At 34.4% G+C, this 26140-nt stretch overlaps 2 protein-coding genes across 6 annotated transcripts in view; one reads left to right on the top strand and one right to left on the bottom strand.

Annotated features, from left to right (window-relative positions):
• corn (cornetto) overlaps nucleotides 1-2976 on the top strand; it is a 66252-nt gene extending 63276 nt beyond the window's left edge. For both annotated transcript variants that reach the window (XM_065347477.1, XM_065347476.1), the window contains exons 7-9: nucleotides 2009-2192; nucleotides 2283-2442; nucleotides 2537-2976. In XM_065347477.1, coding sequence (XP_065203549.1) covers nucleotides 2009-2192; nucleotides 2283-2442; nucleotides 2537-2925 — 733 coding nt within the window. In that variant the 3' untranslated portion in view covers nucleotides 2926-2976. The remainder of the gene's footprint in view (nucleotides 1-2008; nucleotides 2193-2282; nucleotides 2443-2536) is intronic.
• Nucleotides 2977-5410: 2434 nt separating this feature from the next.
• On the bottom strand, nucleotides 5411-25054 carry LOC135833755 (uncharacterized). 4 transcript variants are annotated; one of them, XM_065347526.1, is made up of 11 exons: nucleotides 24903-25054; nucleotides 22197-22366; nucleotides 21817-21919; nucleotides 21592-21661; nucleotides 21367-21473; nucleotides 21134-21209; nucleotides 18167-18313; nucleotides 13282-14541; nucleotides 12441-12641; nucleotides 12030-12115; nucleotides 5411-7783 (listed from the first exon to the last, which is right to left on the bottom strand). In XM_065347526.1, exons 8-11 carry the CDS (start codon nucleotides 13284-13286, stop codon nucleotides 7647-7649), a joined length of 429 nt encoding a protein of 142 aa, XP_065203598.1. In that variant the 5' UTR covers nucleotides 13287-14541; nucleotides 18167-18313; nucleotides 21134-21209; nucleotides 21367-21473; nucleotides 21592-21661; nucleotides 21817-21919; nucleotides 22197-22366; nucleotides 24903-25054; the 3' UTR covers nucleotides 5411-7646. The 4 variants fall into 4 exon arrangements, with proteins under 4 accessions (XP_065203598.1, XP_065203599.1, XP_065203600.1 ...); XM_065347527.1 differs by lacking the exon at nucleotides 24903-25054 and adding an exon at nucleotides 23241-23448; XM_065347528.1 differs by lacking the exon at nucleotides 24903-25054 and adding an exon at nucleotides 23117-23243.
• Between the last annotated feature and the right edge of the window lie 1086 nt (nucleotides 25055-26140).

The following is a 26140-nucleotide window of genomic DNA, read 5'->3' as shown; positions in this document are numbered from 1 at the left end:
GGTAATTGTCAAAAACTGGTTGCTAAAAATGCAAACCAATGAACCGGTTTCAAAATCTGATTTTAGCAGAATTGTGTAATTTTTCATGCCCCACAACTTTTGTTTCAAACTTTTTTCTCGATCTCAAATTTTTAGGCAATTTTTGATAACTGGTTGCAAATTAATGAACTGATTTCAAAATGCAGCCAGCGAAATTTGTTAAATTTTTCACGCCCTACATCTTTTGTTTCAAACTTTTTTCTCTATTCCCAATTTTTAGGTGATTGTCAGAAACTGGTTGCTGAATGCAAACCAATGAACCGGTTTCGAAATATGATTTTAGTAGAATTGTGTAACTTTTCATGCCTCTAAACTTTTGTTTCAAGCTTTTTTCATTATCTCCAATTTTAGGTAATTTTTGATAACTGGTTGAAAATTCATGAACCAGTTTCAAAATCCAATCAGCAAAATTTGTTCCAATTTTTCATGCTCTACAACTTTTGTTTCAAACTTTTTTCTCAATCCCCAATTTTTAGGTGATTGTCAAAAACTGGTTGCTAAATGCAAACCAATGAACCGGTTTCAAAATGCGATTGAACAGAATTCTGTAATTTTTTGTGCCCCATAACTTTTATTCCAAACTTTTTTCACTATCTACAATGTTTGAGTAGTTTTTGAAAACTGGTTGCGAATTGATGAACCGGTTTCAAAATCTGATTAGCAAAAAATGGTTCAATTTTTCACGTTCTACAACTTTTGATTTAATATTTTTTCTCTATTCCCAATTTTTAGGTGAGTGTCAAAAACTGGTTGCCAAATGCAAATCAATGAACCGGTTTCAAAATATGATTTGAACAGAATTGTGTAATTTTTCATGCCCCACAACTTTTGTTTCAAACTTTTTTCACTATCTAAAATTTTTGAGTAGTTTTTGATAACTGGTTGCAAATTGATTAACCGGTTTCAAAATCCGATCTGCGAAAATGGTTCAATTTTTCACGTTCTACAACTTTTGTTTCAAGCTTTTTTCTCTATTTACAACTTTTAGGTGATTGTCAAAAACCGGTTGCTAAATTGCGAACCAATGAACCGGTTCCAAAATGTGATTAGACAGAATTATGTAATTTTTCACGCTCTACAACTTTTGTTCCAAGCTTTTTTCTCTGTCTACAATTTTTGGGTATTTTTAGTTGACTGGTTGCAAATTAATGAACCGGTTTCAAAAAATCCATATCACGTTTTTGTCGCCTTAGTGCGTAGAATACATTACGCCAATAAAAACCAGTTTGAATTTTTTGACCAAATCGGTTTTTCAATTTGTGGACACCCTGTACATGGGCCGGAAATTTTCAAGGTCAAAAAAAAATATCGCTTTGTTGCCAAATTTCTAGAAATTTTAATTCATTGTCAAACTCGCTAACAAAAAAGTCAAGCTTTGCTTCTAAACTCCCTACTTTCCTAAAAGTTGTTTTTTATTTTCAAAAATTTGGAAAAGTAGTCTTCTTTTGTTGCCAAACTTGCAAAAGAAGGCCCTATACTTAATTTTGAACTTGCAAAAAATATCCTGCTTGGTTGCTGATCTAGCAATAAACCTTTCTTTATTGTCAAACTTGAAAAAATAAAGGTCCTGCTGTGTTACCAAACTTGCAAAAAATCCTGCTGTGTTGTCAGACACTTGCAAAACAAAGCCTCTGTTTGTTGCCAAACCTGCAGAAAATCCTGCTTTATTGTGAAGCATACAAAAAAAAAGTCCTGCTTCGTTCCCAATCTTTCAAAAACTCTCGGTTTATTGTTCAACTTTCCAAGAAGTCCTGCTTTATAGGTTTATTGTGGAAGTTGCAAAAAAATCCTACTTTTGTTATTGAACTTGTAGAAAAAAGTCTTTCTTCGTTTCCAAATTCGCCAAAAAAAGTTCTGCCTCATTTTAAACCTCAAAAAATATTATCAAAATAGCCTAAAAACTTGTAAAAATTATGCCAAACTCTAAAAAAAAATAACAGTAATAAAAATTCGATTTATCACGTTCCAGGCAAGAAAATCAAACATTTAGAACTCGTTTAGCTACCTTAGAAAGAAGATGTAAAGAACTGCTGGTACATCAAGGAGCAGTCACTTCCAGCGCTTCGGTCGCCCTATCCGGAGTCGGCTCCAGATTCGAGCAGTTACTCGACCAGTTGACCAGTAATTACAGTATCACCGACAATGATCTAAAAGTGAGTATTCGGCCACTTTTTTTCGTTTTTTTTTTCAAATTCAAAGAAATAATTAAATTATACCTACTGATGTATTTTTTTACATTACAGGATGAAGTTTACCAAAATATCGAACCGGTGATGAACGGGTACAAGAAATTGAACGACGATAACGATAATAACGAAGAAGACGATACAAATCGTAACTTCGCAACGCCCTTATGGCTAAAAGCTGTTGGTAACGTGATGTCTGCCAAACAAAACTGCACAGGTTGGTCCAATAACAACCTCCATATTTCTATCTTCATTTCTTACAACCCTCGTATCATAATTATTAACCACCGCATTTTTTTTCTCTTTCGCAGACGCCGACTCGTCGAAAACCAACCCCCTCGTGGAGTGCTCAGGCTGTCAAAAATCATCGTCTTCGATCGTCAACGAAGATTCTCTATCGTTATCGAAGGTAACCGAAGACGGTGTCATAGCAGACGAAGAAGATAGCAGACGTAATTCTATCTTATCCGACGTGTACACGACGGACGATAATTTGACTTTGGATTTCGGTATCAGCGAAGCTCTCACCGATATCTCCGAAAGCGTGATGATGCGTAAAAATCTGACATTAGAACGATTCAACGCCGAGAGTTTTAATCACGATGTTTCCCTGGTGGAACAAGTTTTAGAAGTTGATAATCTAGTGTCGAAAGTTTTTAAAGCTATTTTATACATCGAAACGAACAAAACCAACCGTTGAACGGTTACATTTTAACGCTTATATTTATTTTAATAAATGTTTTAAATTTTAGTTGATTATCTCTCTGTCTGTCAGTGTCAGCTGAGTGAACGAAATGGTTCACGATGTATTATCGTATCGACAATCGTGCTTGGGTTCATTTTAAATCCGTATACTGTAACTATTTGGCCATGAAACGTGAATTAATTCGTCTGCGCGGAGATCGAAACGAAATATTCGATTGACGATTACGTCAAAATGACGATTTTAGGCGTTTTTTGGGATTTAAGAAATATCAACGCCGGTTTTAGTCGGTTTGAAGTTGCTGGTTGTGAATTAAGCCAAGATTTCTTGGACTGTGGACATTAAGTTGGCATTATTGAGTAGAACAAACTGTAGAATTGAACTCGACGGTCTCAATTTAGCTGAAAACCTTTTTTCAGCCGCTTAAATAAGTAAATAGACATTTTAACTGGGAAGGAAAGTGAAATTCTTTAGCTGTCGAAGAAGTTGCCTACTCACAAGGCACAAAAAAATACACGAAACTCGGAGTTTTTTAAAGATTTAATCGAAAACAGAAAGAAATTATTTGTAATTAGTTTTTTTTGCGCGTAAGTTGGCATCATTGAGTAAAATAAAGTACAGAATTGAACTGAGCGGCCTTTACTTAATTGAAAATCACTCTCCAGTTGAATAAATAGGCTTTTTAAATGAAAAAAAAAAGTTGAATTTAACGCTTGTCGAAAAAGTTGCCTACTCACAAGGCATAAAAATTACACCAAACACGGCGTTTTTTTCAAGTAATTTTCAAGCAATTTTATTCTACTTTTAACGGACTTACAGCGCCATCTATCGGAGAAAAAAATAAACTTTGTTCTGTTTTTAAAAAAATCGAGCTTATAAAAATGAAGACACGAGAGCTAGATATGCGCGTGGCGCTATCTATCGGAATATTACGGAACTATTTCGCAAAGAACACCCGAAACCCCATTTCTATTGCTCGAATTCGACGTAGTTCCCTAATATTCCGATAGATAGCGCCACGCGCATATCTAGTTTTCGTTTCGCCACTTTTTCAACTTCGATTTTTAGTTCCGTTTTATTCTGATAGATGGCGCTGTAGGTCCGTTCAAAAGCGAAAATTAATGTCTCCGCGCAGCAAAATGCTCGATTCTTCTGATTTTCCGTGTTATATGAGTTGCCTATGGATTATTTTTGCAGGAGCATTCGTTTTATGGGTAAAAAATTGCCGTGTTTCGACTTCGATCAATTATTTAAGTTGCCTATCGAGTATTTCGAAGGCGTTTTCGACTTTATAAAATATAAATCTTGTATTTTGTTCGAAGACGATTTTGCAACCATCAGTGGCCTAAAACCTTTTCCTGCAGGAGCATAATATTATGGCTGAAAAATCGTCGTAATACGTGGACATTTTGAAGACGCTGATCACGATTTTGGTAATATTTCAGACCTAAATCCAAAAGGAGCTTAAGAGGGAGAGGTCCAAAATGCAAAAATGGGCCTAAATATCATGTTGCGCATCAAAATATACGTTTTTGAGGCTCCCGAGTACGAATTTGATATAATTTGGACGGAAATCCTACAAGCAGCTTTTCAGGGGGAGGTTCAAAACTCAAAAACAAGCCCCAAATACTCTGCAGCATATCAAAATGCAAGTTTTCGAAGATCCTATGCACGAATTTGGTAATATTTCGACGTTAGCCCCGAAATGGGTTTCTGAAGAGTGGGAAGGGGGTCCAAAACTCAAAAATGGCCCTAAATATCGGGTTGTACATCACAATATATGTAATCGAGGATCCAAAGTACGAATTTGGTTTTATTTCGGAGGAAATCCCAATAGGGGCTTTTGAGGAGGAGGTTCAAAATTCCAAAATTGGCCTGAATATTACAAGACATATCAAAATGGTGATGTTTTTGACGCTCCTGAACACGAATTTGATACAATTTTGGCGAAACCCCCAAAATGGGCTTTTGAAGGGAAGGTTCAAAAATCAAAAATTACTCCAAATTTCAAGTGGCACATGAAAATGTATAGTTTTGAAGCTCCCGAGTACGAATTTGGTATCACTTTAGCGTGAGCCCCAAAATGCACTTTTGAAGGAGAGGTCCAAAACTCAAAAATTACCCCAAATTTCAAGTGGCATATCAAAATGTATGTTTCCGAGGCTCCTCAGTACGAATTTGATATCATTTTGGAGTAAAACCCTAAACGAAGCTACTAAAGAGGAGATTCAAATTCCAAAATTGCCCAGAATGAGCTTCGGAGAGAGAGGTTCAAAAATCAAAAATGGGCCCAAATATAATTCTGCACATCAAAATACTTAGTGTTTTAGAGACGCCCGAGTATAAATTTTGGTATCATTTTTGCAAAACCCACAAAAATGGGCTTCTGTGAGGGAGGTTCGATGAAAAATAGCCATCGTTCGTCTATTCTACGAATTCGTCAAGTTTTGAAACACAAAATGAAATGAAATAAAACAACACAAAACGAAATTCGTTTTAAATATTCAACGGCAAAGAAATCAATACAAACTTAATTCTACAACACGTTGACCAATCTGGAGTAAAAAACACTGCCGGCCGCTCGACAGTGAAAAACCATGATTGGTCATTACAAAAATACACGAATAATAATAACATGTGACATGATACAAATTTTTCAAAAAAAAAAAAAAAAATACACAAACAGAAATTATACATTATCAACATGATATACATAAAAAGTAAAGGGGTGGGGGGGGGGGGTCCTAATTTCAATTTCTCGACATATTTCATCGAAAAACAGCGTTCAATGCTCGACAATTTCGCTCGTCACTTATCTTATATATCTCAAATTTGACGCAAATGAACTAATCTTAATTAATAAATAATTAAATAACGACTCACCTGAATCGACTCGAGTAAACTAACTTATATACGTAACATAGTAACGACTCACCTGTACCTGACTCTTCACACAGTACCGAAATCGAACCCCAGTCATCTCCCATCCGACCAATGATGACTAAAACACATTCCTATAGAAAGTTCGATGCTAAACATTTTAATACATCATTTTTAATTATTTCTCTACCCCAATACGATGACGGAAAGACTTTACACATTTAACTAGATTCTAACAAAGCATAAAAATCCAGATCGACACCCGCTCTTCTCGCACTCTCAACAGTCCAGACAATCGAACCCTTTGTCGGGCCCAACTCTCCGGAACAGTATCTCAATTCCCTACACTCACCGTGATAACAGACCGCCTGAAAGGCGCCAGCCTACATCCTCTTTGATAAGCCGATCCTCTAAAAACCCCGGTCGGCACGTGTACCGCCGGGAACCAGTAAGCAAGTAGACGGCGCACGGATTTCTACCCTAACCTCGCCTGACCCTACAGCTTCGACACGCACCTTTCACGCACCACCAATCGCCGACAAACGTCTCGGATAACTCGTACGCGACTCGTTCGCTCCAAAAATCACACGCCAGTGTGTCTTTGAAGGAAAAAGCCATGCACGAGGTACCACAAAGAACGCCACCGACGACGTAGAGACCTCTCGACCTGCGATTCGAACAATGTTAGATATCTAGTTAAACGTGTAAAATCTACCATCCCTGTGTACCCTTCGTTTAATGCGACCCTACCATGCCGCCGTGGAATCCCGGATGCCGGGGACGATCGCAGTAGGCATCGCAAAACCCTCCGGGTCTCTTCCGATGTTGTGAGGTCTCCAGGTTGACCAGATACCAACATCGGCGCTCAACTTACACCTACAATGAATTTTGAAAACAGCCAAATTTAATACATCGTGAAACAACACCTTTCTTTCCTCAAAACGCACTAACCATCCAACATTTTCCCAATTTTGAAACCAAAATCATCGAATGCCTATTCAATTTTCAAAAAAAAAAAAAAAAAAAAAAAACATAATCATAAATTATAATAATATAACTGATTTGATAGAAGTCAAAAAACCAAAGCCAGGTACTGCGAGTGTTGTCGTGAGTCAGCCTTACGCCATAAAGTACCCAAATAAAGCGTAAAAATACTCGTATCGTACGTCGAGCTTTAAAAAATGAAAATAAAAACGTTGAATATCTACGCAAATAATCCATAAAATCGATGACGTAAACAAAGCAGCGAACGTTCATGCAAGTTCTCAATAATATGGAACTACGTATTCCATCTTCAGGGAATAACCATAATACAGCTTTTCCAATCAAATCATTTCAATAATCAAATATCAAGTAGTTGAGCGCACAGTCATATTTACAAATTCGTACACGTTCGTATAAAATACCGTTCTTCAGCCAGAAAAAATTGTGGCAGCTAAAATTATCACGCAAAGGTGCTGCATTCAAAAGTAGTCCAGTGAGAGCATTATATCATTCAAAAAATTCGCACAGCATGAAAATTGCGTGTAAAAATATCGTTCTCCGAGCTACAGTAAGTCTATAAATTATATGTAATTCACTTCTCAAAAAATTATTAAGCGCTGTATTGCGTCTATTGTACGCGTGCCAAGTGCTGCGATGCAGGGAGAGGGGGGAGTGACAAGTTCCATTTACAAACATTGTATTATTATCGTCAAAAAAATGCTTCTTGAAGCTCGGTAAAAAATTCTGGTTCTGCTGAATAAAATCTCCACTCTAGATATTCTGTCGAAAGCTGATAGCGCAAAATTGAAACTGGAGGGGCGGGAGGGAGGCGAGAGATATCGAGATCACAAAAATTACATACGTAGTAAGACGTTACACGTTCGAAGCCGGAGAATACTCGTATTCTGGAGCTGAGCTGATGATATCACACGTATTGGTAGGATCTGCATCTGAGTTCCATTCTTAGATTGGCAGGGTCTGTCTTCGCCTCCTATAGAACAAAAAAATCAACACAAGTTGATTAGTATAATATGAATGACTAATAAAACTATTCCTTAATTAACAACGTTACATTTAGAAGAAATCAGTGTTTCAAAATATTCAACTTCCCTCCAAAAAAAAAAATCCAAAGTAAAATACGTGAAACGCTCGGTCCTCGGATTTTTTAAATTTTGATATTGTAACATTGGTATGGGTATGTAGGCTATGTACCTTTAGAGAAAATGTGATAGCTAGAAAATCCCCCCTCCCCTCGAAGTTTAATCCATCCAAATAAAAAATCCACGAAGCGTGTAAAAAGATGTAAAATAAGTTGCCTAATCAATTCGCCGTAAATTTTTATTTAAAAAATAAGTGATGTAAATTAAGTTGCCTAACCAGTTTGCCGTATTCAATCAATACGCATTTTCCACCGTTCAAACAACACCGATCTTGAGCTAACAAGATAACTTCAGTAATTTTTCTATTAAATCTGTGATGAGCGGATATGCCCTGCTCGCCTATGTAGTTATTCGTGTAATTCTTTCATAAGTGTGGCTTATGGTAATAAATCCGATGGGAGGAGCCATAAGCTACTAATGTACTCGCGATCCGAGCCTCGCTGCTGGGATCGAGATGCTAGAAAAATCACTTGGTCTACGACACTCGAGCTCTCTAGATCAATGTCGCTCTCGGTAAATATGTACAAGGCTTATACAGCTTGCGATTCGCGATATACCTATCTATGGATAGTTCTTTTGATTTCTTTCTATAACGCTTACTTCGTTAAATCCTGCGTAAGTTCGCGGTACTTTCTTAGTCACTGGCCAAGTTACTCCGGACACTTGAGCCTTTGTCTCTACAAAAATGGGTCTTCGACGCGTCCTGCCGATGCGACTAATATTTGGGGTCAGCACAGGAGAGGCAGGTAACATGTACATTGACAATGCGTACTTACTTATCTAAGGTAACTGTTTAATTCTTTTACCGGGGTTGCGTTCGCCCTTACATAGTGCCCTTTTAGTAATTATTGAGATGACGTCATAAATGTCATCTGAGTGCTTACTATTTTATATGTCACGAATCTTGCACTTGTGCATAGCTTATCTTGCATTTTATATTAACCCATTATAACGAGTGCTAGGTGATGATGTGTTAATCACCTCAGCATTTGATATAGAAAGGATGCAACTACATCGTATTCTTTCCTATTATACTAGCTTATTTATAAATGTCTTGGGCTATACCCATGTGTATTTTAAGACACCTACTCGAAAGAGTTAGAAGATAGGTAATTTTATGTATCAGTACCTATCTCACGAACAGATTAATTATAAGTTTACTTGTAATTAGTTGGTATAATATGCTCAATTACTTGTTTTACACTAACATCTGTAAATAAAAACCATAAGTAATTGGTACGAGAAGGCTTTTTTTATTTATAGTATAGTAACTTCTCACTGTGTACATTGAAGTAGAAAGGATTGCCTATTCTAGAGCTAGCCAGGTATTTATTTGGAAAATGTTCCATCTCTATGGAATATTTATCAGAAAACCACCTTAGGAGAAAATTATCATAATTACTTCTTCTAGCAGTCCCTCTTGCTATCACTGTTACAAATCATTAAGAGGGATTGTACTCAAATTTTTCTCAAAAAAAGTAACGTTAGTAACCGAAAAAGCCGGAAAAAGTAACCAAAAAAATTTTAATGTAAAAAAAAGGTGGCTACCAAAACATTTCAATGCATACAAAAAAAAACAAAATGTAACGAAAATTTCGATAGAAGTTTTTTCAAAAAACACAGAAAAAAAACACCGAGATTCGAAAATGAAAACCATTTTTGAAAAAAAAAACTAGCCCAAAGCTCAAAACAGATCATTATCAACATTTTGAAAGAAAACTATACTCGTAGATCAAAAAATGCAAAATGAAAGCTTGAAAAAAACATTGGATTCCGCGGAAACATAATCGAAAAATATGTTCAACAACTGAAAAAAAAGCAAAATTGAAAGAAAAGGGGGAAACCTACCGAAACAGAGAGGAACGAAATTTAATCTTTTATTCAAAATCATTTCAAAAAATCAAATTGTAAAACAGCAGAAATGTTGACATGAGCCAGAATTTGACGAGAAAAAATTATTCGAGTGTTGAGAAATAATAACCAATAATTTGTAAAAAAAAACTTCCATAAATAAGAAGAATTATTTTAGAACGGGAAACTTATTAAAATCAACATGAACAGGCGGCCAGGGAGGAGGGGAGGATTGCAATCCAAATTTGGAAAAAAAGTGATTTGTGAAAATCATTTTAAAAATTCGAATAGGCCTACAAAAAAATGTATGTAAGTATCTTGCTTCAAAAAGAAAAAAATAACCTCCATCAAAACTATCAAAAATTGACACGATTCAAAAGAAAAAAATATAAAAAAGGCGACAAAACTATTGAAATGAGAGAAATGACCAGAACACGAAGCCGAGCAAAGATCAAGATCTGGAGAGAAAAAAAATAGTCAAAAAACTCTTCGTGGTCTTCTTTTAATAAATCAAAATCATAAGTCCCTAAGAATAAAACTCAAGTGCGAAATTCAAAATGAACCAAAAAACAGAGATTTGTCAAAATTTAAAAAGTTGAAAAAAATCACGAGGATTACAGAATAAAAATTCGATTAGTAACTCCACCGAAAAAATTAAGATAAAAAGCACTAAAATCTAAGAAAAAACATGACAAGAATTCAAAAAAAAACTCACGAAATTAAATGATAAAATTCATAAAAATTTAGACACAAAAAACAACACGAAAATTTGGTGAAAATCGTCGAAAAATAAAATCTATGAAAATTTAAAAGAATAAAACTTGAAAAAAATCAAGAAAATATCCTCAACAAAATTCTAAATAAAACCATCAAGTGTCGAAGTCGAAAAAAAAAACTCGAAAAAATCTGTGAACAGTGTAATTCCGCAAAAATTTAGGCAGAAAAAATTACTAAAATTTGGGGCTAAATTTGGAGAAAATTTTATAAAATAACTCGCAAATTCAAGAAAAAAGGTTTCGCCGAAATTAAGAACAAAAATTTAGGCAGGAAAACGAATCAATGAAATTCAAAACAAAATCATAGAAATGGTAAAAATTCTGAGAAAATCGTCGAAAAACTTGAAAAAAAATAACTTCCGGGGATTCAAAAAAAAAAAAAAAAAAAAAAAAAAAAAAACACAAAATTAGGCGAAGAAAAAAATTTGAAAAAAAAACCATCGAACACAAATAAGGAGAAATCCCGACTATTTGAGCAATAAAATCACACAAGCTCGAGGGAGAATTTTTATGAAAAAATCACGAGAATTTAAGGTGATGAAATTTTGCAAAAATTCAGGCGAAAAAAATCACCACTAAAATTCAAGACGTAAAAATCAATCAAAACAGGAGAAAATCCACTAAAAACCATCGAGAAATTCAAAAATAATAATACCTATCGAAATTAGAAAACCCCTAAGTACATTTCAAAAGAAAAATCATCAAAACTGAAAAAATAAAATTCGTAACGCTGAAAAAGCAGTAGGTAATGCCAATGAAAGCAATATTTTTTCGAAGAATTTTGGATAAAATAAAATTTTGAAAAAAAAGGAAATTTGTGATAAAAAACTCGGAAAAAGTAACTTTTAGTGACCAACATTTTAAAAAAGTAACCAAAAATTAATATTAGTAACTTCAGTAACTTGGTTACTTGAAAAGTACATAATCGAATGCAATGCCTGGATAGATCACATGAGACCAAACATGCCAAAAATTATGCCCAATTTTCGTGCTCAGAATTCTTTAAAAATACCGTGGAATTTCAACTCATTTCGATATTATGACACTTTTTTTCGAAAATTAACAGAATTCCAAAAAAACACGATCCAATTTCGAGTCCTGAATTACCTACCTTCAAAAATGCTCAAAAACATACATATTTTTTACCAGAACATTTGAATAGAATTTCGTTAAAAATTTAAACCAAAATTCACTATCATTATTAAAATCAACAAAAAATTCATTAGTGACTACAAAACAAAGAAATTATTGATATTTTCAATTCTCGAAAACTCATTATTGACATAAACATAAAAACACTCGTAGCAAAAAATCAATTTCAAATTCATCGCGAAAAAAACGGCCAAAATTAACAAATGAAAACTTCCAACGAAATTTCCATCCAAGGTCATAATAATTATGTCATATGACACTTCTTCGGAAACCCCGAAAGTCGTCAAATTACACTTACCAATTCGATAACATGAGGTGAAAATATTCAGCTTTTCTTTCTTCCAAAAAATGCACATTTCAACGATGAAGTAAAACATCAAACATCTGTAGGAAAAAACAAAATTAATCACTTAGAAAAATATGAATATACACACAATCACGAGTAGGTATTACACATTATTCATCATTGAAAGGAATTTACATTTTACCCAACTTTCAATAAAGATAGATACCCGTAATTATTTTCAAAAAGTAGCAAAAAAAGAACTTGAAGGAATTTTCCGAAAGTCAAAATTCTACAAAGAGAGAATCAGAATTCTTAGCGGGAAATTTGTTCAAAACGTTTCAATGCTGGTCTAAACGGGGGGGGGGGGGGGGTCCAAAAAAATCAAATCAAAATGAACATTACAAGCACAAAATACGTACTTACATTGAAATCCCTGCGAAGGCTTTGGAATCGAAAGATCGAATCATACAGCCGTCTCTGCGGATGCAGCATCGCGAACACTTGTTGCGTGTAGAAAATTTCAACAAAAATGTAGCATGATGGTCATATCGATGATATCGTTGTTTAACAAGATCGGTGGTGCAGTTTTCAATCGCGAGCTTCAATTCGAATCGAAAGATGCAGCTGTAAAAATTGACAAAACACAACACAAATTAAAAACAACAATCCGGACTCAATTTTGGCAAAAAAACGTCACTATATTGCAATTTTTAAAATTCTGCTCAATTATAGTTGAAGAAAAAATTGACATTTTTAGCGAAAAAGCAAATTTTTGTCAATTTTTGAAAAAACGATACTTTTTGGGGATCGCAGACCAAAAAAAAAGCATTTCTCGGAAATTTTCAACAAAGAGGCGAGATTCGTGAAGAAAAAGTGAACCCTATTTTGCCAACAACCAAAAGTTTTTGAAAATGTTTGGCGAACGCGAGACTTTTGACTCAATATTTTTGCAAATTACTCGCTTTTCGGTAGGTAACTATTATCAACTTTTTTCCGTCTCAAAACCCATAAAAAATTCAATCTCTGAAAATTTGTAAAAAAAAAAATAAAAAAAGGTAACTTTGGCAACCTAAACGTTGAAAAAAATAGCCTTTCATCACCAAATTACAGCAAAATCTAGCGATAATGGCCAAGTATCGTTAAAAATCAAGAAAACATCGACAAAATACACATCATCGAAATACGATCACAATAAATAACACAATACATATGCACAAGAATCATCACGATAAAAATACTCAAAAACTAAACTAAGTAAACTTACATCATCGATGAAGATCAGATCTTCAGGTGAGATTTATTCAGACGTCGGAATCGATGAAACAGGATACCTACAGTAGTCTCAGTATATAGATCTCCTCCATCTTGGCAAAGTCCGTCATACTTTACCCCTTCACGCATCATCATGAACAAGAATAGGTACCCCACCCAAAGGACTGAGAATGGGTTGAGGGAAGAGGATTTCTCAAGGAACCCGCGCCAGTATCGATACCGGGTACGTCCAGGAGAACCTGCGCTACGTCTTCCCTCGAGCGTAGCGATCTTTACGCGCGGTCCAAAAACCTAAAGTGCAGCTTTTTGCATTACCGCCAACCCGATTAATGGCATTGCGAAGCGGTAAAGTTGGCTTATCCAGACTGTTGCTGCTGAGGGAGTGGGATCTCATGGGACACGCGGAGGCTACGCCGTAACGTCCAAGACATGAGCCGGTTGCGCAACTCCTCCACCCGAAAGTTGCGATCTTTTCGCGAAAATCGAGAGAATGTGCAGAAAAAAAAATGTAATTTTGCATTACCAGTACTCCACAGGCCCGCCGGCGACAATTCCCTTGGGCCACCGAGACGATCTGGTAAAGTTGGACATAAGTTATGCACAGGGACAACTTTAATGAAAAAAAATAAATAAATAAATAAAAAAATGGAAAAAATGAAATTTTCGTAGAAAACTCTCACGCCACATACTTGCCTTATATTGAAACCAACCCGTAAAAATTGTTTACACCTTTTATAGAGACGGGAGAAGAATGTAAGAAAATATGAAGCCAAAAATAATGATTGAATGGAAAAAAATAAATAAATAAAAAATAAAAAAGCAAGACAAAATTTAGAAATTTTCAACAGAAAAAACAAGTAAATTTCAACCCCAACTAACACAGACTATATAGCAGACTTTCTCTCCGACCGTACCCAAGCTGACCGGATAGGAGAATGGCCAGATGGAATACCTTTAGTGATCTCGCCACGGCTCGGATACGCAACGAAATCAGCATCCACCAGCACGGAAGCACAATTCGTGTCAGGAAGTCCATCTGAGTAAGTCGCCACGTTGACCAATCATCCGGCTCATATCCGTCATCCACAATCATGCGGAGGCACTTCAATTAGTGGCCATCACCGACGGACAATGACGACCGCTAATTCGCCTATAACTGCCAAGACAACACCCGATCCAATCCAATCCTAGCAGAAATTCCAAAAATCGCGTCCAATTCATCTTCGGAGGGAGGGGAAATATCTCACGTACGCTAAACAACAGAAGATGAGAAAGATTATTACAAAAAAATCATAAATATTAATAACTTAACTTATATGTACACTAATACCAAGTAAAAATTTCCTCAAAATAAAAATTTCCCTGTGTTCTGCCATATAGCTTCTCCAATCAGTCCCCATTCTTAACCGAATAGAGAATAGCAGAACCCTGTGTTTTGAAAAGCCACGCCGTTACCTTGTCAGAAAGGGTACCAATAGTAATGTTGAGCTCCAAAACACCCGAGATTCGTGTCTGAAGCCAACTTGCCATGATGGAGTCCAAGATACTTGGCATGGTCGCGCTGGACATTCAACAGAACCACTCAAAATGAAAAAACAAGAGAAATTCTGCTCAAATTCAAAAAGTTGAAAAAAATTTCGAGGATTCCAGAATAAAAATTCGATTACAATAATTAGAAAACCTCCTACAAAAAAATTAAGAGTAAAAAGTCCAAAAATTTAAGAAAAAGCATAGTAAAAATTGAAAAATAACTCACGAAAATACACGATAAACAATTGAAAAATTGAGAAATAGAATCTGTGAGAATTCACGAAAAAATAAATTCGAAATAAAACCATCGAGTCTTAGTCCGGCATATGACAATAGGAGTAATTGCACACCCCCCCCGCCGATCCTCCGGGACAACTTTTTTCTTAAAGGGGACATCCTAAGGAATATTTTAAAGCAAACTTGCCAAAAAAAAAGTTGGCCTTACTTATAAAATGGCGGCCATTTTGATTGACAGGTCAGCCGAAATCGCAGATTTTGCGTTTTAACATAAGACTTGCACGAACTTTTTCAAACTTTACAAAGGTAGATCGAAAGATCATGCAAAAATTTATCACCTGTCAAAATTTCAAGTGCTAAAGTGCGTTTTTCGATTTTTGAAAATCGAATTTAGGCCAAAAATGAGGGAAAAAATCAAAATTTTACCAAATTAAGCAAGAAAGCTGAAATTTGGGATATACCCTATTTTCGACATGCCAAATCGATTGGAAACGGTTTTAACCCGTTTTGAGCAGTTCTGGAGCCTCCAGCAGATTTCTGAAACTCGAAATGCCCACAAAATTCCATCAAATTGGAGTTAGTTGTAAAGCTAAAATTTATTCTAAAAACTAATTTCAATACGCTACGAAGTACTGCAGGTGAATTTCAAGTCGTTTTGAAGCCTCCAGCGACTTTTTTAAAATTCCTAATGCCTCCAGCAGATTTTTGAAACTTTAAATTTTCACAAAATTTCATCAAATGGAGATGGAAAGTTGAAATTTACTCTACACTCCAATTTTAACACCCTCTGAAAACGACTTCTGGTGGATTTCAAGTCATTTTAGAGCCTCCAACGACTTTTTTGAAAATTACTGGAGCCTCCAGCAGATTTTTGAAAGTTTAAATTTTTACAAAATTTCCTCAAATGGAGATGGAGAGTTGAAATTAATGCTGCAAACTAATTTCAATACGCTACGAAGTTGACTGCTGGTGAATTTCAAGTCGTTTTGGAGCCTCCAGCGACTTTTTGAAAATTCCTGATGCCTCCAACAGGTTTTTGAAACTTTAAATTTTCACAAAATTTCATCAAATGTGACGCGGCCAGCGATACCATACCATATGTCGGCAAAAATTTTTTTCGTTTTATTGTGGTTTCTGGTAGTGTTTTTCTTCCTCTTTTCAATGGTGCAAACAGATTTTCAAAATATTAAAATCTGACAAATTTTCAAAATTTCAAAGTTGCGTATTTTTTGAAATTCAAAAACCAAAATTCTGAGAAAAACGTGTTTGAAAGTTTGGGTTATTTTTGTAACATTTTTAAAATTTTTTTTTTTTTTTTTTGATTTTCTTCATCTTTTAATGGTTTTACATCATAATATTTTTTTTTTTTTTTGACATTTTTTTATGAAAAGCACTTTTGTAAAACCGGTTTTTCACCACTAAAACGACGTGTTTGAGATCGGTGGGTACACCCATTCCAAAGTATAGGCTTCATAGCATATGAATCGACAAAAAATTTTTTTTTGATATTTTCTGACTTTTTCCATGAAAACGCGATTATCTCAAAAAAAAGTTTTCCGACATATGGTATGGTATCGCTGGCCGCGTCACAAATGGAGATGGAAAGTTCAAATTTACTCTATACTCCAATTTCAACACCCTCTGAAGACGACTTCTGGTGGGTTCAAGTAATTTTAGGGCCACCAGTGACTTTTTTTTTGAAAATTACTGGAGCCTCCAGTAGATTTTTGAAACTTTAAATTTCCCCAACATTAATTTATCAAATGGAGTTGGCAAGCTGGAATCTACTTCGCAGACTACATGGTGGTTTCAAATGGTTTTGAAGCTTCCTGCTACTTTTAGGAAATTTCAATTTTCCAAAAAAAAACGTCATACAACCTTTCAAAAAGTTGCTGGAGGCTCCAAAACGACTTGAAATTCACCAGCAGTCAACTTCGTAGCGTATTGAAATTAGTTTGCAGCATTAATTTCAACTCTCCATCTTGGTTTGATGAAATTTTGAGGAAATTTCAAGTTTCAAAAATGTACTGGAGGCTCCAGTAATTTTCAAAAAAGTCGTTGGAGGCTCCAAAACGACTTGAAATCCACCAGAAGTCGTTTTCAGAGGGTGTTAAAATTGGAGTGTAGAGTAAATTTCTACTTTTCATCTCCATTTGATGAAATTTTGAGAAAATTCAAAGTTTCAAAAATCTGCTGGAGGCATTAGGAATTTTAAAAAAGTCACTGGAGGGTTCAAAACGACTTGAAATTCACCTGCAGTACTTCGTAGCGTATTGAAATTAGTTTTTAGACTAAATTTTAGCTTTACAACTAACTCCAATTTGATGACATTTTGTGGGATTTCGAGTTTCAAAAATCTGCTGGAGGCTCCAGAACTGCTCCTAAACTGGTTGAAACCGTTTCCAATCGATTTGGCATGTCGAAAATAGGGTACATCCCAAACCATCGAGAAATTCGAAAATAATGACAATGAGTAATACGTCTCGTTAAAATTAGGAAAAACTTGAGAAAACGTTTTTAAAAAGATCATCAAATCTTGAAAAGAAAAAAAAACCGTAATGCTGAAAAAGTAGCGAGACTATTTAAATAAAATTAATTTCTTTTTTCAAGAATTCTGCTTACAATTTTGAAAAAAACATTATTGAAAAAACTCCTGGGAGAACCACAATCTTTAAAAAATAACCAGAGGAGTGTCAGTGAACGATTCAAGCAACCAGATGCTAACAGAAACAAAATATTTGGAAAAAAGTCAATGCAATCAAAAATTCTACGAACATAACCGAATAGTTAGGTAGGTATGTGAATTGTATCGAATATTTATCTTCGATCATACGGTCATTCGAATAACGTCGCATTAAAAATTGGAATAAAATTGTTTCTCAGTCGTGGTTCGAAGGCTTCGAGCAGCAAAATTCAACTGGAAACTAATTTTTCAGCTTTTCAAATTCCAATTCATGTTTGGGGCAAGCGAAGTAGGTTGTTACTTTTCTGATTATTCGTGAACATGTCTCGGGAACATTTTGCGACACACATGTTTTTCGAACGTGGTAGAAGTTGTAAAATTACGAGCTTAATTCTATAGCTCTAACTATCGTAGTAAGAGTACTTACCGCTGATAAATGTCAGATTCTCCATTATCACGAAGCTCGATTCATATTCAACAGTAATCGCAGCACTCTGAAGCTTATTGAGATTTCACGGCGATCGTAGCATCATTTGCAAGTACCGATATCAATTTTCATTCTTCACAAAATCATCTGAAACAATTTAGAATACATACGTAAGTTATCAAATCAAATTGTAGTAACATTTTGTAAGACTTCCAAAACTAGGTATAACGTATTACAAGAAAAAAAGTGAAATCAGAATAGAAATCTCTAACAGATAAATGAACGAATATTGCTTGAAACGCGATAAAAACTTGGTAAAATAACACCTATACAATTTAAATAAACTCGGATGACGAATAGGTGCCTCAAAATTAGAGCATAATTTCGCTAACTCGCTAAGTAAATTACAAACTACCAAAAATTACTCAAATAAAGGTATACATGAAAAATTCGAATGAAAAATTAACAAAAAATTGCATAGAAACCTCGTACGTATCAATAAAACGACTGTAAAGAATCATTGAAATTCACAGGGAATGAACTCAAATTTTTCGTTAGAAAGTAAGTAACTTCAGTGATGATAAAAGCTGGAAAAAGTAATCAGAAAAAAATCCACAAAATTCGAATAAAACCCATTTTAAAAAACTAACGAAAACTCGCAACAGATAATTATCAACACTTCGAAAGTACACTGCATTGAATAAAACTCAAGAGCGAAATTCAAAATGAAAAAAATCTCCAAAAATGAGAGAAATTCTACCTAAATTTTAAAAGTTGAAAAAAATTACGAGGATACCAGATTAAAAACTCGATTTAAAGTAAAAAAACTTCTACGTCAAAACTGAAAGTAAAAAGCACAAAAATTCAAGAAAATGTTTTTAAAAAAAACCTCACACAAATTAACGATAAAATTGCAGCACAAAAGAAAACATGAAAATTCGGGGAAAATCGTCGAAAAGATGGGAAATGAAATCTATAAGAATTCAAAAGAATGAAACGTGAAAAATAAGAAAGCCCGAAAAAAAAATTCGAAATAAAACCATCAAGTCTTAGAAATCCTCCAAAAAAACCTCTAAAAATAAACTCAGTAAGAAAGAGAATTCCACAAAAATGTCAGCAGAAAAAATTACTAAAATTTTACAAAAATCAGAAAATTCAAGAAAAATTGTTTCGTTGAAATTAAGAACGAAAATTTAGGCAGAAAAACGAATCAATAAAATTCTTCAGAAAATCATGGAAATGATGAAAATGGAAAACTCGAAAATTCAGAACAAATAACTCGCGAAAATGATAAAATTATGAATTCAAAAAAACGTCAAAAAAATGTTGAGGAAACTCTCAAGTTTAAAATGATTAAATGGCCCAAATAAATGTTCTTTTGTGAAATTAGAAAAAAATTGAGACCCTAACTAAGGTATCACTAGAAAAAAAGTGATTTTTCAAAAATTGTTCAAACATACCATCGAAATCGCATTAATACAATTAAAAATCATTCAATATGTCCAAAATTCTCAAAATATCAGCGAAATCAAATCGCCTACATCATTTAAAAATGGAAATGCCAAAACTTGGCTTAATTCCGACAAAATTAACTAATTAAACATCATCGTTAATTGACAAAAAAAAAAACAGCTGAACTGAGCAAAACATCGAAAAACTTGCAATAGAAATTACATACTTAAATTTCGGTAAAAAAAATTAACAGAATCCTCAAAAAAGAAATCAGAAATACTGAAATAAACTAGGATGAAAATTACGATATTTGATCAGAACTTACTAAAATATAGTTATATTTGCGAAACAGCATATTATAAACGCCAAAATTGACTAACTGATCACCGAGAATTACCAACAATATTGGTAAAATCAAGATAAAATCAGAGAAAACCAGCTCAAAACAGCAATTAAACTTGTTACAGCTTACTATCGCATAAAAACAAATTGAAACAACAGACTGAGATTTCAAAGATGACCAAATACTTCGAAATTCGAGCGAAATCTTGTAAAAAATTCCCGAGACTAAGGGCACTTCGCAAAAACCAGATACCTATCAAAACTGAAAAGAAATTGAACGAAAAAACAGCATAATAGTAAAGTCGCTGGTAATTAGCATAAATTGGAGGGAAAAAAATTAAACAAAAGATTCCGAAAATTGCCAAAAACTTATGATAACAGCTTAAAATGACTAATAGTCGATGCAGGATCTCGAAATTCAAGCATAATTCAACAAAAGATTAAAAAACATTGAATCAATCCTGACGTTAGTTCGTGAAAAACAACACGAGCAGTCGATAATAGGTAGGTACGAAAATTCAACAAAAATTGATCAATTATTACTCCTCGAAATTACAAAACATTCGTAAACATTGTTTAAACAAGCGATTTTCACACAAATTTGCTCGAATCCGAGTTAGAAATAACATCGTAAAAATCAGTAAAATATCGCGAAAAAGTCCAAATAACCACCAAAATTGATATAAAATACGAAAAATCGATCTAACATCACTGAAATGAAATACACGAGCACAAAAAACGTACAGAAAATCATCGATCAAACCGATGAAACTTCAATACAGCTAAAAAGTCACAAGTTCAGAAAAAACACAACAACAACAACAACAACAACAACAACGACGACGACGATAAAACAATAATTCTAAACAATAACAATCGAAATTCAAACACCAACAGAAAACCAAGACAGGGGTACATCAGATCAGAAAAATATTACAACTGAGCTCTCCAATTAGAACATCTATCCGAGGATATGCATATACGAAAAATTACAGGTACACTTCTGATGAATTTCAGCCCGAAGAACACCAAACTCATAATGACGAACATCTCCTTTCACCTATTTCGATCAGTTTCCGTCGCAAATAGAGTTTCTTGACCGGATAAGGCTCGATCACCTAACCTATAATATAGAGTATATAAACGCGTACAACTCGAAAAAATCAAACTTACCAATTTAAAAATTCAACGTCGAATATCAGCTTCCATTTCGTAGCAAGTAGTCCAACATACTTGAGTGTAGGTACATCTGTCAAAAAAAAACCAATTCAATCAATTTATAGAATTTAAAAAATACCTACATAAACTCGAGTATGCATTACATACATTTTTCATCAATAATGTACATACATAGTTACCTATAACAATCATATTACATACGAGAAATTTAAAAATGTTGAACTTACCAATTCGAAAATCCGATGTCGAGTATTATCCATATCCATTTCTTCATTTTCATTTCTTCCACAAATGCTCAAAGTTTAAAGAATACATCAGGTAGCCCAACGTTCATCTGTTGGAAGAAACAATATAAATTAATTAAAATATACACGTAAATAAGAGTACTAGAACTCATTTGTTCGTTCAGCAATGATAAGCATTAGCATTAGGTACACGTAGAATAAACTCACCAATTTAAAAATTCAATGTCGAATATCCTTCCGTTTCGTAGCAAGTAGTCCAACATACTTGAGTGTACATCTGTCAAAAAAAAAACACAATTCAATCAATTTATTGAATTTAAAAAATACCTACATAAACTCGAGTATGCATTACATACATTTTTCATCAATAATGCACATACATACTTAACATTTAACAATCATATACGAGAAATTTGAAATTGTTGAACTTACCAATTCGAAAATCCGATGTCGAATATTATCCATATCCATTTCTTCATTTTCATTCTTCCACAAATGCTCAAAGTTGAAGGAATACATCAGGTAGCCCATTCATCTGTTGGAAGAAACAATATAAATTAATTAAGATAAGTAATACCGAAATACCAAAAAAAAAACCAACCCTACATATCACATTTTACGGAATCAACATTTTAAACCATACCTAAATCAGATTATTTCCAATAAAAATGTGCAAAATTTCTCGATAATTTGGACACATAACGAACAATCAAATGATTAAAATCAACACGAATAGCTACGTAAATATAAATATGTAACAGAGTAGGCATATTGAAAGCTGAATTAAAACCACGACAATAGAACAGGCTCACCTTTTGAATAAGAAAATGAACAGCCATCAAATTCTTCTCATTTCGGTTTCAAGAGTGCAGGTATTCGTTCGCAACAACAAAATCGTAGGTACTCAAGATACTCCAGATTCTCCTCTTTGAAAATCACATTCTCACAGGGAAAGTCCAATATTAAACACCGGATGTACGACCTGAAACATTCGTTGAAAGTGATACAAAATTAACGATTTATACAACACTGAATAATGAACAATTTTCAACACAAAATAAATCGTCTCAGTGGCTAAAGTAATGGTACCTATACGTAATTCATTAAAAACAATTAATTCACTGCCTATACGTAGAACTAACAAGTGAAAAAACCATCGCAATCCCGAAAAATTGAATCTTGAAAAAGAAGAAAAATTTAGCTAAACAGATAAAGCAACCGGTGATGACAACACACAAGTCACACAACGTCTGACGTCGCAAGCTGTATTATTCGTCACTTCTATAGACACTGTACCGGAGGGCACAGGTACAGTGTCTATAGTCACTTCGTCTCAAAAGGAAAGAGAACATCGTCGTCGCCGCTGCCGCCGATTGCGATAAGAAATACAGGGTGGTCCATAAGTAGTCAGGCCGCATGGCATAAAGGATCGACTTTTTCGTAGAAAATTTTTCTCTCGTTTTTTTCGATTGAGCAAAATTGCAGCCTGAATTATGGACCACCCTGTATCAAGAGGCGAGAACTCGACGAACACGAAATAACGAGAATTAAACCGAAAACACATCACTTTACGAATTGAAAATAATGAAATGTTTCTCTCGCTTCTATAAATTTTATTGAACTACCGCAAACTATTGAAATAAACAACGAACGATTTCATTTCTTGGAATCAAGGCATGGTACAGAAGCGAACAGACGATCACCGGAAATCACAAACACAATATTTACCTACTTTATATGTATTGTACTTGCAAAATACAAATTGAAAACTGCATTCGCATCTTGATTCTAATAATTTTACTAAACCACGCCACGAAGAAAGCAACGTACGAACATGAATGATGAAACAAACATACCATTAAATCAGTCGCCAACACTGCCATCGCCATCACAATCGACTCGATAATGATTTCGTACAAAATAACGACTAAAATTACGAAAAACAATGCACAAAATACCACACGACACGACAAAGTATCACCAATTTTCAAAGTAAAACACGCTTCGTCAGTCAACATGTCTCAATTGTTTGCAAAAGGCCGTGAAGGTCAGAAGAAGGTGAATCAACTCAACTCCTCGTTTCGAAGAACACGTCACTCACTACCACTACCACACACTACGTCACGTCACCTTGCGACCACGCCTTCAACCCTTCATAAAAGCTCCTCTCTGATTGGTTGTTTTAGTTTGTTTACGTTTTTTTTTCTGCGAAGTGTGAACATTGTTGTTGTTGTTTTATCTTCTTTGGGAGAGGCACATTCGCGAGTCAAAAAAAAAAGAAATACCGAAATTTCGTTTTTCTACTCACATATTTTCACACACCTACAGGGTGCCCAGAAATATCGAGTACCCCAAAGAAAAGGTTTTCTTACAAATAGATTGGCAACGTGAAATATCAAATATGTACTTAATTAAGTACACTTAAGTATCTACCTTAAATTTGAATTAAATAAATACTTGAATCCGATGAATCGGTTTAGAAAGGACGTAATACGAATAGTTACTTACTACATATGTATATGTAGTTACTAGTTAACTTATTAATTATGATAATAATTCGTATTCCACTTCCACAGGCATAATTGATTTCATTCGTACATATTATCAAGTACTATCACATCAGTTTTTTCAATAATTATTACTAATATTATTATCATAATAATTTCTACACAATATTCTTTCAAAACGAACGGATGTCTTCTACTTTCCATATTTCGTGGTTTTTTAAGGTTTCAATACTCACGAATGCGTCTTCTAACGGATTTAAAATCTACTCAAGTACATCAGTTTTAGATCTTTTCAGCTTTCTCACCTTTCTGATTCCATTAAAAATGACCAACTCATCGAATAAATTTTACACTCCTTCGTATATTATTATCATAAATCATTCGTTCAAGAGAAAACCATCAGACCTTCAAAGTTCAATAAACTTAAGTACCTATTTCTAACAGTTGATCAAACGTTATGAGGTGTGAGTGTGAGTAACTCAACGTACGCTATAGATATCCATCAAAACTGATTACTGAGCAGTATAGGTAACTGCAGTTTAGAATCAATCTACGAACTACGAATGATGAATTTAATACGTAGGTATACCGGGAAGATTATTCGTAAAAAAGAATACCTACACGAAACCGACGAACAAATCACCATCAGGTTTAATGCGATCCACGATGAAGATCGAAGATGATTACCGATTACGAATCGAACTGAACTAAATACTAAATAAATGATTGCAATGGCGTACAGATTTCTTGCGATTCACTCTGGTAGGTAATTAAATACATTCAAAACGTATCTACAGGCTACAGCCTACAGGAACCGTCTCCGTCAGCTAAATAGGCCTAATGATTTTCTCGAAAAGATACTGTGCAGATACATAACGCAGATAATTTGTTATCTCGAAGAGCTCACGACGAAGGTAACAATCGAATTCAAATACGAATAATATGATACGTTGGTGGTACTTACGAACTGCATTGAATGAGATTGAATAAAAAATTACTTCGAAGACTTACTCAGATTACTCGAGGTTCACGTTCACCAGCCATCAAACGGTAATAATAATACGCCGTCGTCATGATGCTCGAACAAACACTGCCAAAATAGTCGAAATGAATGGAAAACATCACTCATATTGTAAAAAAAATCACTAATAATATTCAACGTGCAACCAATTTTCAAAGTGAAACACAACAGCTCGAAAGAAAATGGCAACGAAATGAATCATCATCCGGTCCGGTCACTCAACCACATCAATGTCATCACGTGACCCCGCCGAGTTAAATGCTCATCTCTGATTGGTTGTCTCGTTTTATTTACTTTTTTTTTGTGCTCCACGAGAGTTCGTTCACTTCACTTTGCGATTATCAAAAATCCGGTTTTCCGGTAATTTCCACGAATTAATACAATCTATTTTGATTTTTTCTTGGAAATTTCGTATTTTTGTTTGGTAAAGGTAAAATTCATCAATCGATGAATCGAAGTGGGATTTTTTCGCGAAAAATTTCAAAATGGATATTTCTCGACATGAAAAATTGAATGACGATGTTTTTTCGAACGTTGGATCACAATATTCAACAACGTAAATGTTATTTGGATTGGAGTAAAAAAAAATCACGTAATCGGTACTCCCTGCTGAGCTGAGATAAAATACTAATCATGACTTACGATAATTTTGAGGCTTCTGATCACGAATTTAAGCTTTCTTTCTTAACACAAAATGCTTCCTTATAGAATTATCAACTTTCTTGGTTCAGAACTGATCTGAAAAGATGAAAACAACCAAACAGATCAAATTATACGTCTAGATTCATATCATTTTCTCAACTTTTCAAGATGACCAGTAAAACTAATTTTAAATCCCAATTTATCGAGTATTTGTTTTTGTAATCAACTTACGATCTCATCAGGATGTTGACTAGACTCAGACTGTTTACATTTTCAACGAATTCAACGATATCCTCGACGACGACGAACGACTGAACTTTTGCTCGATGGTTTTCGAAGCATCAGCATCAATCAGCAGCCAATACGACTACCTACTAACACAGAATATCATCTCCACACGAGTTGAAAGATGATGATAATGTTCTTTCATATTCGAAATCGTATTCCACGAAACGCGAACATACGAACATCATTCTCTCTAAACCGAACATTTTCAATACAAAATCTACATCTACCTAGCTATCCTATTCATGCACGCGTCGATCTACAACTAATTATAAACTCCGTAGATAAATATCAACAAAAA

Source organism: Planococcus citri, chromosome 2 (genome assembly GCF_950023065.1).
Source record: "Planococcus citri chromosome 2, ihPlaCitr1.1, whole genome shotgun sequence".
NCBI lineage: Eukaryota > Metazoa > Arthropoda > Insecta > Hemiptera > Pseudococcidae > Planococcus > Planococcus citri.
Note: the sequence above shows the minus strand (reverse complement) of the source record. Positions and strands in the feature narration are given on the sequence as shown.